This window comes from Tursiops truncatus, chromosome 7 (genome assembly GCF_011762595.2).
Source record: "Tursiops truncatus isolate mTurTru1 chromosome 7, mTurTru1.mat.Y, whole genome shotgun sequence".
NCBI classification, from domain to species: Eukaryota; Metazoa; Chordata; class Mammalia; order Artiodactyla; family Delphinidae; genus Tursiops; species Tursiops truncatus.
Genome location: NC_047040.1, coordinates 54459118 through 54473529, shown reverse-complemented (window position 1 = coordinate 54473529; position 14412 = coordinate 54459118). Strand labels below are relative to the sequence as shown.

General features: G+C 43.3%; 1 protein-coding gene across 1 annotated transcript in view; it reads right to left on the bottom strand.

Annotated features, from left to right (window-relative positions):
- Positions 1-10197: 10197 nt before the first annotated feature.
- Positions 10198-14412, bottom strand: part of TTN (titin) — a 281892-nt gene continuing 277677 nt past the window's right edge. Inside the window, 5 exon segments of the mRNA XM_033859976.2 lie at positions 10198-11518; positions 11655-11957; positions 12494-12647; positions 12744-13435; positions 14167-14323. Coding sequence (XP_033715867.1) covers positions 11220-11518; positions 11655-11957; positions 12494-12647; positions 12744-13435; positions 14167-14323 — 1605 coding nt within the window. The 3' untranslated portion in view covers positions 10198-11219.

Here is a 14412-nt window from a genome sequence, read left to right as displayed (position 1 = left end):
GTGTTCATCAGTTACGTTGGCCTGTAGTTTTCTTTCTTTGTGACATCCTTGTCTGGTTTGGTATCAGGGTGATAGTGGCCTCATAGAATGAGTTTGGGAGTGTTCCTCCCTCTGCTATAGTTTGGAAGAGTTTCAGAAGGATAGGTGTTGCTCTTCTCTAAATGTTTGATAGAATTCACCTGTGAAGCCATCTGGTTCTGGGCTTTTGTTTGTTGAAATTTTTTTTTTTTTTTTCTTTGCAGTACGCGGGCCTCTCACTGCTGTGGCCTCTCCCATTGCGGAGCACAGGCTCCGGATGCGCAGGCTCAGTGACCACGCCTCACAGGCATAGCCGCTCCGCGGCATGTGGGATCCTCCCAGACGGGGGCACGAACCTGTGTCCCCTGCATCGGCAGGCAGACTCTCAACCACTGGGCCACCAGGGAAGCCCGGTTGGAAGATTATTAATCACAGTTTCAATTTCAGTGCTTGTGATTGGTCTGTTCATATTTTCTATTTCTTCCTGATTCAGTCTTGGCAGGTTGTGCATTTCTAAGAATTTGTCCATTTCTTCCAGGTTGTCCATTTTATTGGCATAGAGTTGCTTGTAGTAATCTCTCATGATCCTTTGTATTTGTGCAGTGTCAGTTGTTACTTCTCCTTTTTATTTCTAATTCTGTTGATTTGAGTCTTCTCCCTTTTTTTCTTGATGAGTCCGGCTAATGGTTTATCAATTTTGTTTTTCTTCTCAAAGAACCAGCTTTTAATTTTATTGATCTTTGCTATCGTTTCCTTCAATTGTTTTTCATTTATTTCTGATCTGATCTTTATGATTTCTTTCCTTCTGTTAACTTTAGGGTTTTTTGTTCTTCTTTCTCTAATTGCTTTAGGTGCAAGTTTAGGTTGTTTATTTGAGATGTTTCCTCTTCTTAAAGTAGGATTGTATTGCTATAAACTTCCCTCTTAGAACTGCTTTTGCTGCATCCCATAGGTTTTGGGTCATCGTGTCTCCATTGTCATTTGTTTCTAGGTATTTTTTTGTTTCCTCTTTGATTTCTTCAAAGTGATCACTTCATTATTTCTTCAAGTGATCACTTCATTATTAAGTAGTGTATTGTTTAGCCTCCATGTGTTTATATTTTTTACAGATCTTTCCCTGTAATTGATATCTAGTCTCATAGCGCTGTGGTCGGAAAAGATACTTGATACAATTTCAATTTTCTTAAATTTACCAAGGCTTGATTTGTGACCCAACATATGATCTATCCTGGAGAATGTTCCATGAGCACTTGAGGAAAATGTGTATTCTGTTGTTTTTGGATGGAATGTCCTATAAATATCAATTAAGTCCATCTTGTTTAATGTAACATTTAAAGCTTGTGTTTCCTTATTTATTTTCATTTTGGATGATCTGTCCATTGGTGAAAGTGGGGTCTTAAAGTCCCCTACTATGAATTTGTTACTGTCGATTTCCCCTTTTATGGCTGTTAGTATTTGCCTTATGTATTGAGGTGCTCCTATGTTGGATGAATAAATATTTACAATTGTTACATCTTCTTCTTGGATCGATCCCTTGATCATTATGCAGTGTCCTTCTTTGTCTCTTCTAATAGTCTTTAAAGTCTATTTTGTCTGATATGAGAATTGCTACTCCAGCTTTCTTTTGGTTTCCATTTGCATGGAATGTCTTTTTCCATCCCCTCACTTTCAGTCTGTATGTGTCTCTAGGTCTGAAGTGGGTCTCTTGTAGACAGCATATATATGGGTCTTATTTTTGTATCCATTCAGCCAGTCTGTGTCTTTTGGTGGGAGCATTTAATCCATTTACATTTAAGGTAATTATCGATACGTATGTTCCTATTCCCATTTTCTTAATTGTTTTGGGTTTGTTATTGTAGGTCTTTTCCTTCTCTTGTGTTTCTTGCCTAGAGAAGTTCCTTTAGCATTTGTTGTAAAGCTGGTTTGGTGGTGCTGAACTCTCTCAGCTTTTGCTTGTCTGCAAAGGTTTTAATTTCTCCATCAAATCTGAATGAGATCCTTGCTGGGTAGAGTAATCTTGGTTGTAGGTTTTTGTCCTTCATCACTTTAAATATGTCCTGCCAGTCCCTTCTGGCTTGCAGAGTTTCTGCTGAAAGATCAGCTGTTAACCTTATGGGGATTCCCTTGTGTGTTATTTGTTGTTTTTCCATTGCTGCTTTTAATATGTTTTCTTTGTATTTAATTTTTGACAGTTTGATTAATATGTGTCTTGGCGTGTTTCTCCTTGGATTTATCCTGTATGGGACTCTCTGTGCTTCCTAGACTTGATTAACTATTTCCTTTCCCATATTAGAGAAGTTTTCAACTATAATCTCTTCAAATATTTTCTCAGTCCCTTTCTTTTTCTCTTCTTCTTCTGGAACCCCTATAATTCGAATGTTGGTATGTTTAATGTTGTCCCAGAGTTCTCTGAGATTGTCCTCAGTTCTTTTCGTTCTTTTTTCTTTATTCTGCTCTGCAGCAGTTATTTCCACTATTTTATCTTCCAAGTCACTTATCCGTTCTTCTGCCTCAGTTATTCTGCTATTGATCCTATCTAGAGTATTTTTAATTTCATTTATTGTGTTGTTCATCATTGCTTGTTTCATCTTTAGTTCTTCTATGTCCTTGTTAAATGTTTCTTGCATTTTCTCTATTCTATTACCAAGATTTTGGATCATCTTTACTATCATTATTCTGAACTCTTTTTCAGGTAGACTGCCTATTTCCTCATTTGTTAGGTCTGGTGGGTTTTTATCTTGCTTCTTCATCTGCTGTGTGTTTTTCTGTCTTCTCATTTTGCTTATCTTACTGTTTTGGGGGTCTCCTTTTTGCAGGTTGCAGGTTCGTAGTTCCCATTGTTTTTGGTGTCTGTCCCCAGTGGCTACAGTTGGTTCAGTGGGTTGTGTAGGCTTCCTGTTGGAGGGAACTGGTGCCTGTGTTCTGGTGGATGAGGCTGGATCTTGTCTTTCTGGTGGGCAGGTCCACGTCTGGTGGTGTGTTTTGGGGTGTCTGTGGACTTATTATGATTTTAGGCAGCCTCTCTGCTAATGGGTGGGGTTGTGTTCCTGTGTTGCTAGTTGTTTGGCATAGGGTGTCCAGCACTGTAGCTTGCTGGTCGTTGAGTGAAGCTGGGTACTGGTGTTGAGATGGAGATCTCTGGGAGATTTTTAACGTTTGATATTATGTGGAGCTGGGAGGTCTCTTGTGGACCAGTGTCCTGAAGTTGGCTCTCCCACCTTAAAAAATAATTATTAAGAAAAAAAATGTTTTGAAAAGAAAAGAAAAAAAAAAAACGGACGGACAGAACCCTAGGACAAATGATGAAAGCAAAGCTATACAGACAAAATCTCACACAGAAGCATACACATACACACTCACAAAAAGAGGAAAAGGGGAAAAAATAATAAATATTGCTCTCAAAGTCCAGCTTCTCAATTTGGGATGATTCATTGTCTATTCACGTATTCCACAGATGCAGGGTATATCAAGTTGATTGTGGAGCTTTAATCCGCTGCTTCTGAGGCTGCTGGGAGAGATTTCCCTTTCTCTTTGTTCTCCCAGCTTTCGGGGTTCAGCTTGGACTTGGCCCCGCCTCTGTGTGTAGGTCACCGGAGGGCGTCTGTTCTTCGCTCAGAGAGGATGGGGTTAAAGGAGCAGCTGCTTCGGGGGCTCTGGCTCACTCAGGCCGGGGAGCGGAGGAGTTCGGATGCGGGGTGAGCCTGCGGCGGCAGAGGCCGTTGTGACGTTGCACCAGCCTGAGGCGCGCCGTGCGTTCTCCCGGGGAAATTGTCCCTGGATCACGGGGCCCTGGCAGTGGCGGGCTGCACAGGTTCCCCGCAAGGGGGGTGTGCATAGTGACCTGTGCTCGCACACAGGCTTCTTGGTGGCGGCAGCAGCAGCCTTAGCGTCTCATGCCCTTGTCAGGGGTCCGCGCTGTTAGCCGCGGCTTGCGCCCGTCTTTGGAGCTCCTTTAAGCAGCGCTCTTAATCCCCTCTCTTCGCGCCCCAGGAAACAAAGAGGGAAGAAAATGTCTCTTGCCTCTTCGGCAAGTCTAGGCTTTTCCCTGGACTCCCTCCCGGCTAGCCGTGGTGCACTAACTCCCTGCAGGCTGTGTTCACGCCGCCAACCCCAGTCCTCTCTCTGCGCTCCGATGGAAGCCCGAGCCTCAGCTCCCAGCCCCGCCCGCCCCGGCGGGTGAGCAGACAAGCCTCTTGGGCTGGTGAGTGCCCGTCGGCACCAATCCTCTGTGCGGGAATCTGTCCGCTTTGCCCTTCGCACCCCTGTGGCTGCGCTCTCATCCGCGGCTCCGAAGAGTCCCCACTCCGCCACCCGCAGTCTCCGCTCGCGAAGGGGCTTCCTAGCGTGTGGAATCCTTTCCTCCTTCACAGCTCCCTCCCACTAATGCAGGTCCCGTCCCTATTCTTTTGTCTCTGTTTATCGTTTTTTCTTTTGCCCTACCCAGGTACGTGGGGAGTTTCTTGCCTTTTGAGAGGTTTGAGGTCTTCTGCCAGCGTTCAGTAGGTGTTCTGTATGAGTTGTTCTACGTGTAGATGTATTTCTGGTGTGTAATGGAATATCACTCAGCCGTGAAATCAATGTCATGAGGCCAGTAGCAGCATAATGAGTGGATTTAGGTACGATGATTCTGGCCCGCCGTCCGCTCGACTGTCACGGCTTCGGCCGCCGGGGCCCCTCCAGAGCCGGCAGCCTCAGTGAGGTCGCCCTCCCCTCGGGCTCCGGGGCAGTTCCGTGACGGCGGAGGGAAGAGACCCCGAGCCGGGAGTTCCAGCTCTGCGGAAACGCGGGCCTGTAGATACTTCTGAGATGGCTTTGGCATCTGTCTGCTGGTTCCCTCTCTGAAATGTGTAGGGCAGTATCTCTTAAACTTTTTGAATCATTGGCATCTTTAAAAATGAAATGAAAACTAGGAACAATGTCCCTTAAAAAAAAGAGAAAAAATATATGCATAATCTCAGGGAGCTCAGGGACCCCCTAAAGATTCTAGGATAAGCATGAATTTTAGGTTTGGAATCCTCACTTTTAGGACATGCTATCTTTTGCAGTGATTTCCTGACAGATTGGAAAGCGTTGGCATACCTGCCCACTCCTCTTACCTGCTTCCCACCTTTTCTTAAAATGGAGCAGGAGTAAGTGGGAGTCGTCCCCAGGAGCCACATTCCTGACATCGCATCATCAGAACTTGGCTTTTTGGGCCAGATTCTTCTACCTCCGTTGCAGTTCCACAGCAGTGGTCATTGTCACCGAGAAGAATTGCGGCAGTAAGTTGCCCTCCTGTCTCCACAAGTCACCCCCTCTCCCACACCTTTTCCTTTACCTGGAGAGTCTACCAGTCTGGCTTTATTACATGTTTCCCTAAGTCCCCAGACATTCTTAGGAAAGACCTTTCCACGGATGGCTATAAAGCGTAGGAACGGTAATTACAGGGACATTATGGGTTAGGAATTTGGTCATAGGTGAACGTCTTCCTATGAGTGGAGTCCGCTGGGAGGAAATAAGCTCTTGGGCATAGAATGGCAAATACATGTCATAGTTTTCTCAGAATAGCTAAATACTTTGTAAAAGTAAAATTTGATCGAGTAACTAGTTTGCTTAAATCTCTTTCATGGTTCCCCTTACCTCTTAGAGAAAAGCCCAAAGTCCATAATAGGGTGTAAAAGGCCTTTTGCAACGTTGCCCTGCTTCTCACCTCCAGCCCTTCAGAGGTTCTTGCACCCCCTTATTAACTTTTCCTACTTTTTTGAATGTGTCGTGTTCTCCTTGCCCCAGACCTCTGCAGGCACAAGGATCCTCTGCCTGAAAGCTCCTCCTTATCTCCTCAGTTCACCCCACACTTTAGGTCACAGCTTCTACATGTAACTTCCTCTAATCTGACTGTTCCCCAATTCTCTGACTGGATCAGATGCCCTAGCAATGTGCTCTCAAACGCCTTGGATTTTTCTTTTTTTTTAATTTTTATTTATTTATATTTTTTGTGTTACGTGGGCCTCTCACTGTTGTGGCCTCTCCCATTGCGGAGCACAGGCTCCGGACGCGCAGGCTCAGCAGCCATGGCTCGTGGGCCCAGCCGCTCCGTGGCATGTGGGATCCTCCCGGACCGGGGCACAAACCCGTGTCCCCTGCATCGGCAGGCAGACTCTCAACCACTGCACCACCAGGGAAGCCCCGGATTTTTCTTTTTTTATCATAGCACTTAATTTCATTTCTTAGGTGATACCCAGTTCCTCCTCTACCAAGATCCAATCCTCTTCACACCTCCCATGTTTCCACCTACTGTGGCCTGTCTCAGCCTACATCATGTACAGTACCAGTGAAAACAGTTCCATCATCAGATAAGTTCGGGGAGCATTGTATCGCCTCTTGGAGGACCACAACACACACTAGCTCATCAAAGGCTCTGGGAAGTCCTGCATAAAGAAGTACGATTTCCCAAATCCTAAGTTTATTTGGCTGTGGGACAATTTTCCCATAATATCTACCAACATCTTGAGGAAGAGTTTGGGAAACATTGACCCAGACATACCAAAAGGTATAAAACTATTTTTATAACCTTAGAATAAAAATCGATGGGCCAGGTCTTCCTGGGTAGTGCAGTGGTTGAGAATCTGCCTGCCAATGCAGGGGACACAGGTTCGAGCCCTGGTCCGGGAAGATCCCACATGCTGCAGAGCAACTAAGCTCTTGCACCACAACTACTGAGCCTGCGCTCTAGAGCCTGTGAGCCACAGCTACTGAGCCCGCATGCCTAGAGCCCGTGCTCCACAACAGGAGAAGCCATTGCAATGAGAAGCGCGAAAACCCAACGGAGCCAAAAATAAATTAAATAAATAAATTTATTTAGAAAAAAGAATATAGATTGGCCCATCGATTTTTTTTGTGTGTGTGGCTGCTTTGGGTCTTCGTTGCTGTGTGCAGGCTTTCTCTAGTTGCGGCGAACGGGGGCTACTCTTTGTTGAAGTGCGCGGGCTTCTCATTGCAATGGCTTCTCCTGTTGTGGAGCACGGGCTCTAGGCACGCGGGCTTCAGTAGTTGTGGCACGCGGGCTCTAGAGTGCAGGCTCAGTAGTTGTGATGCAAGGGCTTAGTTGCTCCGCGGCATGTGGGATCTTCGTGGACCAAGCCTCGAACCTGTGTCCCCTGCATTGGCAGGCGGATTCTCCACCACTGCACCACCAGAAAAGGGCGGCCAATCTCTCTTGCAAAAGTCCTTCTATTTACCTAGCAGACACTGTTTTCTCCTATTACAAGGAAACTGGGTTTTCTCGGCCCGAATTTCTTAAGATTACATTTGGGGCTGAATAAACAAATACAAATTACTTTCTTTTCCTGGAGCACAATCATAAAACATTTTTCTTGAAGATTAATGTCTCACCATGGAGACTGTCAATTTAACCTGTTATTTTACTGGCTGTTTCTGATTTACCTACCTCCCTACCTCTAGATGGTTCATCTATATAATTGGCTACTACTGGTTAGAGATAATAATTTCATCTTTTGAGAAACTCTACCAAAAGACGTCTTTTAAAGATGTGCTGTCTCATGCCCATCATGTCTAGTGTTATGGGTTGAGCTGTGTACCCCTTCCCACAGATATGTTGGGGTCCTAAACTCTGGTACCTCAGGATGTGACCTTATTTGGAGATAGTCTTTACACAGACAATAAAGTTAAAATAAGGTAAAATTAGTGTGAAACCTAATCCAATATTGCTGATGTCCTTCTAAACAGGGGATATTTGGACCCACACATGCATGCAGGGAGAATGCTATGTGAACAGGTGGCCATCTACGAGTCAAGCAGAGAGGCCTGGAACAGATCCTTCCCTAACAACTCTCAGAAGGAACCAGTCCTGTTGACACTTTCATTTAGGACTCCTAGCCTCCTCCCCACCGCCCTGCAGGGTTGTGGTACTTTGTTCTAGCAGCCCTAGCAAAATAATACATCTAGTGATTACAAGTGAGGTCTGTGTTACACCCCCTCTAAAATGTTTTTCTGGTCCCTAACTTCGATGTTTTGCATGGTGGTCTCTAATATAATACTGATTGCTGGTGTTTATTGGGTGCTGTGGCAGCACTGCTCTAAGAGTTTCACATGTAGTAATTTGTTTAATCCTCACAAAACCTGTGAGGTTGATGCTGTTGTTATTCCCATCTTATGGGTGAGAACATCAAGGGATAGAGAAGGTCAGTAATTACTCCAGGTGGCACAAGTTAGCAAATAGCAGATCCTGGATTTGGGTTGGTACTCTGGGTTTTGAGTGCGTATATATAATTCCTACACTATGCTGCTTATGAGTGTAGCCAAATGGGGACTTTATAAAATAGACAGGAAGGATTCAGCAGAAAGAGGGGCAGGAAGAGAGTGAAGATTACTCATAGGTTTTGTGGATTGGAGGGTTGAACCAGGAGGAAGGCGTCTGCTTGCTGCTCTCTGGCGCCTCCTGCCGACAGGGGGGAGAGAGACAAGGTGATCTGAACCGGAAATGCAAAGTTGCTGGGAAGGCATTCCTGGTGCTGTTGGAGGTGGGGTGGGATTGACAGGAATCCCCACCCACCCTACGCGGGGGAGCGCCATTATTGGAGGCGCTCTCGGAGGGAGGCTGGCTGGTAAACCCGGAAAGGGGTGCTTGTAGTTCCAGCCGGAGGGCCTCTGAGGGACTTCCCAGGATCCTCCCTACGCAGTCCTCTCACGTGTGACCCCCTTGGCCACACCCTGCTGCTCTCAGAGGCGTGGGCTTCTGCTACTGGTTGAAAAGAAGTCAGGCCTCTCGGCTTGGCGTGGATTTCCTTCCCGGGATAGGCCTTAGCCCCTCCCCTTTCTCCCAGGCCCAAAATGGATCTCTGGATTTGGGAGCTGCAGCTACCGTTCCTTCAGCTTCAGAATTCTGAGCAGCACGGACTGCGCCTCAGCCACGGATAGGACTCCTTAGAACATCAGCCTGTCAGGGCTGGGAGTCATCCTCAGGAATCCCTGCCTCTCTCGTTTTAAGGTAAGAACTGGCATTTCAAGTTGTTAGATGGTGTAGTGGGTGCTGTGCGTACCTCCCAGATCCAGGTGATGTGTACCGGCCCAATTTCTTGTGTATTGGCTGTTTAGCTGCCCTAGTCTGCAGAGATTGCTCTGGCCAAGGGGTGCCCCTCACCCCGGAGGTTATTTCCCTCTTCCCGCCCCCGCTCCCACAAGCTCCCAGCCTGTAGGCACTAACTGGCAGATAAGCAGGTAGAGAAGGTCAGCGCCCTTGCTCCCAGGTGGAACCAACTCTGGTGCAATTTATGCTCCCTGTGGGATGCGGCTGAAGCTCCCGCGGAGACCACATACTTGCTTAGCTTTCTTCCTCTACTCTGCTTCCCTCACTTCCTTTTTCCTGAGAGCAGTCCCTCAAAAAATTACTTACGCTAGAGTCAAGTCTTAGGCTCTGCTTTTAGGGCATCTGACTTAAGACAGAATACTTGCTGAATAAATTAACGAAGACCCAAGATCTTCTTTGGGGGAGTAAGAATTGACAGTGCATTTGCTTCAGCTTTGGCCGCTTGTACTTACATTTAGGGGGTAATTTAGGCAAAGAATCGACTTTATAGGTTTACAATTAGGATTATCTAATTGAGGTGGATAAATACAGATTTTTCTGGTGCTAGATATTTTATTATGAAGTTGTTTTGAAAAGCCTAGTAGGACTATACCATTTAAAACGAGTTCTTTAGCTTTGAGGACTTTGATTTGTTCTGTCTCAGTTTGGAGCTGCAATAGTCAGTAATGGATTCAGTTGCACAATTGATCATTTTCCCTGAAATTGTCATATTCTTTTCTATACTCCTTGAGGGACAGGGTCTATTTCATCTTGCTCATCTTTGCGTTGCTGTCTGGCACAAAATATCGTGAATTGTAATGTTCAATATCTTTGGATTTAACGAATCAGCTCCCATAAAAATATTTTTCTTGATAATAAGTTTAGAAGATTTGCTCTATTATTTTGGGGGATTTTTGTTAACTTTTGGGGGTAACTTTATCCATGAGAATCATATCTATGCTTTAAAAAAATTGTGGAATGCATTCAACATGGTAATTTAAATATTTGCTGTGAAGAACTTGAGTTGCTTCTTCTTATCTATGATCATTTGTGTGATTTGCAAAGGCACATACCTCCCCAACCCCAGAATTTTACAGAAAACAACCAATCACAAATTTTGAGGTGCAGATAGCTTGCTTTATTTTGTTGTTACTATCTCAAGGAGGTCCAACAATTATAACTAACAATTGAATTTAAACCTGCATGAAAAGAACTACATCAAATTGATATTTTGGGCAGTTAGTAATATTTTGTTGTTTTTAATTTAACGACAGCTTTATTTTGTTGTTGTTGTTCTTTATTTTTTGCTGTGGCTCATTGCTTAGTTGCCCCGGTTTCTCTGGTGTAATTTAAATTTAGAGCTACCACACGAAGGCGTTGGCTGCACCCCGGGACCTCCAAGAGTTGGCACTGCTCTGGCATAGGAACGCATGAACAGCTTGGTTAAATGAGGGGATGGCCAGGTGATGTTGCTTTTCCAAGCTACCCAGGCACTCTCTATGGTCAGAGACAGTGTGAAATGAGCGAACAAAGTGTTGGCCGTTGCACTTTGCTCTGGTAATATTTAAGTCATGATCATTTTGAGTGTGACATCATCAGAGAAAATGTAAGACGTTAAAGTGTTGCTTACAGGAGGGTAAATGCAAACATCACCAATGCCTTACATTTCTGATTCAGTAAGTATTGGTGCACATATCAGGTGACGTGCACAGCATCATGTCGGTGGATAGGACATCTTCAATGGGGAATTTCTCGACCCATTGAGGCATACTTAGACATCAACATTATGTTGAGGCACAAAGATTGATTAAGTGTTGAGCAGGGTATTCGTTCCATAAGAAACTTTCTCCTACCAACAGTTAGTTTCAACAGTTACATTGTAAAATGTCATAAAATAAATGGTACAAAACTTTATAACCGTTAATTCGGCTATATACAGTATGTACATGTCACTAGAAAATGTATAATCTTAGGTCAACAATTAAGAAAAGATTGAAATGCATATTTTTGAACTTCGACTCATTTAGGTTGATACAAAACTACATTTTTGTTTAAGTATTTACAGATCAGAAAGATTAGTCTATGTGAATCGTTCAGGAAAGGTTAAGAATGTCTGAATATGAGAGCACAGGCCCTCTTAAATGGATCGAATATTTATATTCACAGTAGCTGAGTCAGATCCAAATTCATTCTCTAAGCTCAGGGTATAAAGTCCACCATCTTGTTTCTGTACATCCATGATGATCAGAGTTGTCAGGTCATCTGTGTTTTCAGTATGGAATCTCCCTTGCTGTTCTTGATTTTGAATTTTTCTTCCACCGTGGGACCATGTTATTTCCGGGGTAGGCTCACCCGTAAAAGCGCAGGCTACTGTTAAAACTTTGCCCTCGTCAATGCTGATGTCAGAGGGAAGAGCTTCAATTTTAGGTGGAATTCCTTTATGGAACAACAACAACCAAAAAGTTTTAGGATCACTGAAAATATAACAGTTTGCTTTCTACTGAATTGTATGTACTAAGGACTCTACATGCTACTAGGCTTGTCTACCTCTACCAGTAATTTGATTGCTCACCTCTTAGGCCTGCTTTAAGCATCCTACTAGTTGAGCTTTCCAGTTGTGTCATACTAGATTTTCCCATAAAACTGCTGGAACTCATTTCTACAAAAGACTCTTGCATGGAGGACATGCTTTGGGCAGACATGCTTGCAAATTTCATTTCGGTCATGCTGCTAGCACTGCTGCTGCTGAAACTGCTGAAGGAGGCCTCCTGCTTAGAGGCAGACATTTGGACTGACTGAGACGAGAAGCTTCCTTGCAAGCTCGTGTCACCACTTGTCCTCAATACTACCTCTCTGGGAGGTTCTTCAACTAGAGCTGTGGAGCATAGCAGATACACAGTGAACACCAATGACATCTGGTTAATTGGTGACATCTGACACTGACTTACAGAAATGGAACACTTAGACACACACACAGAAATGCAACCCAAACAATTTGCTGTGGAAGCACAAGCAAATACATACATACAGTTGTCAAGAGCTAGCTCAGTGTCTCCCAGAAACGAATCCTTATATTTCTATCATTACATTACATGCAGGTGCTAGAATCACTAGGAGAAAAATGATTAGTCATACAGAAAATAATTTTTATATTGTGCATTCTGAAAATACATGTAATAGGACAGTTGGTAGCTTTGCTTTGAAAGTTAACTTATCCATGTTCCTGTCTCGCTGTAAAGAAACGTTGACCGTTAAGAATGAATTCACACAGGAGGCCTGTGTCTCTTACACATGGAACTTAATGAGGCTCCAGAGAGTTTGCTGGGCTCAGAAGACAAAAGCAAAAAAACAAACCAAAAAACTCAGATAACGGCCTTAAGCAAGTAAGGAAAATGATAAAGATATACTTACGAAGGACCGTTAAGGAAGCAGTAGCTGAACACTGGCCATGGAAATTTTTGGCCTTAATTGTGTATTTCCCACTGTCACTTACTGAGGCCTTTCGGATTTCAAGGGAATATACGTTTCTGGAGCGACTTACGCTGATATTTGAAGAAACAGAAATCTAAAAAGAAGAGAAAAAAAGGGTTTCTTTGAGCTCTTCAGGAGTAGATGGAGTATTTAAAGCTTTCTTCAGTAATATATTCATAACTCAACTTACTGGCAGGTTGTTTTTAAACCATTCGATTTCAGGCGATGGCTCACCACTGATTTCACAAGAAAAGAGAACATTTTGTCCTTCGTTAACATTTTGAGATCTGGGCTGGGAGATGAAGGCTGGAGCATCTGAGAGTTCTTTGCTCAGGGTCAGATCATACTGACACTTGATGATTCCTTGGCTGGTTTTGCCAATGCAGGTGAGGATCCCTTCATCTTTGTGACCAGCCTGCTTGATGGTCAGCGTCTGGTCGCTGCCTGAGACGCCATATCTGTACTCCTCGGAGTTACTGAGCTCTACCCCATTCAATACCCATTTCACATCAGTGGCACCAGCAATGTTGGCTTTTAAAGTCACTTTCTGACCATCAGGTATACTCATCTGAGTAGAATATGCTTTAATCTCGGCATGAGTTCTGATTTCTTCTGATGCCTGTGATGTTTTAGTGATTTCCTCATGGACAATGGATTTTTCCAGGGAGGTCGCTTCTGATTTCTTGACTTTTTCGGAAATCAGAACTGTTGAAGCTTCCTCCTTGAGGGCCAGCTTCTCTGGAGATTTCACCTCTGACATCTTGATTTCTTCAGAAATTAGGGCTTTTTTGGAAATTTCCTCTTGGACATCTGCCTTCTTCTGGGATATACTTTTGGAGGTCTTTTGTGTCGATACTTTCTGTATCTCAGTGTCTTTTACAGCTGAAAAAGAAAGCTCTATAAGGCAAACTGAATTGGAAAGAGGCCCCACCCTCTTCTCTTGTGGATTCTGTAAGTGAATAATATACAAAGAAAAAACATTAACTTAACGCATGCAGTGTAGGTAATACCTAACTCTTTCTCAGTCCCAATCTTGGAAAGTTGTCATGCATGACTTTGGAGATCAGTGTAATGATTATTTAAACTAAACTAAACAGAAGAATGATTTTTATGACTTAAGGGGAAAAAAAGTTTTGCAAAGAATAGTTGAAGGATTTAGGAGATGGGTGGATTTAGGAGATTTTGAGTAATTAAAACAATTGAATTATGTTTTAGAAGACTGAGATGAAAGCAAGCTAATTTTAATTGGGAAAACCGATACAGTTCTTTCATTAACTTTCCACTGCTTTGGAAAATTAGCAAGAGTGAAGCTTTAGGGAAGAAGTGCCATTTTGTATAATCACCTGACTTTATTCTTAAATGTTCCTGGGAGCAGGAATCTTATATAATCTCTATGGAATCTTATATAACACCACATACAATTAGACACTTAATAAATATAAAAGTGTATGCTAACTTCAAATATGTGTATTTGTACATTTGTGTACAAATGGTATTCTGTAACTTGGTAAAAGTTTTATTTTAATACTTTGTGTGTGTAAGGAATAGTGTTTAGAAATGTTTCCTTCATATTGTTTTCTGAAAATTATTGGTAAGAATAAAAGCCAACCTACCTTTTATTGTTAATTTGCAGCTAGAGGACACAGATCCAGCTGAATTTGTTATTGTACAAGTATAAAGTCCACCGTCAGAAGTATCAGTCTTATGAATTTCTAGGAAGAATCCTCCTTTGTCTTCAGAGAGTTTATATTTACCTCCTTGTGTTATAGCCTGTAGAATGCACGTGATTTGAGTTTTAAAAAGTGATTTAATTTTAAACTTTCTTTGGGAGATGGGGAAGAGGGAAGAGGTTAGTTTTT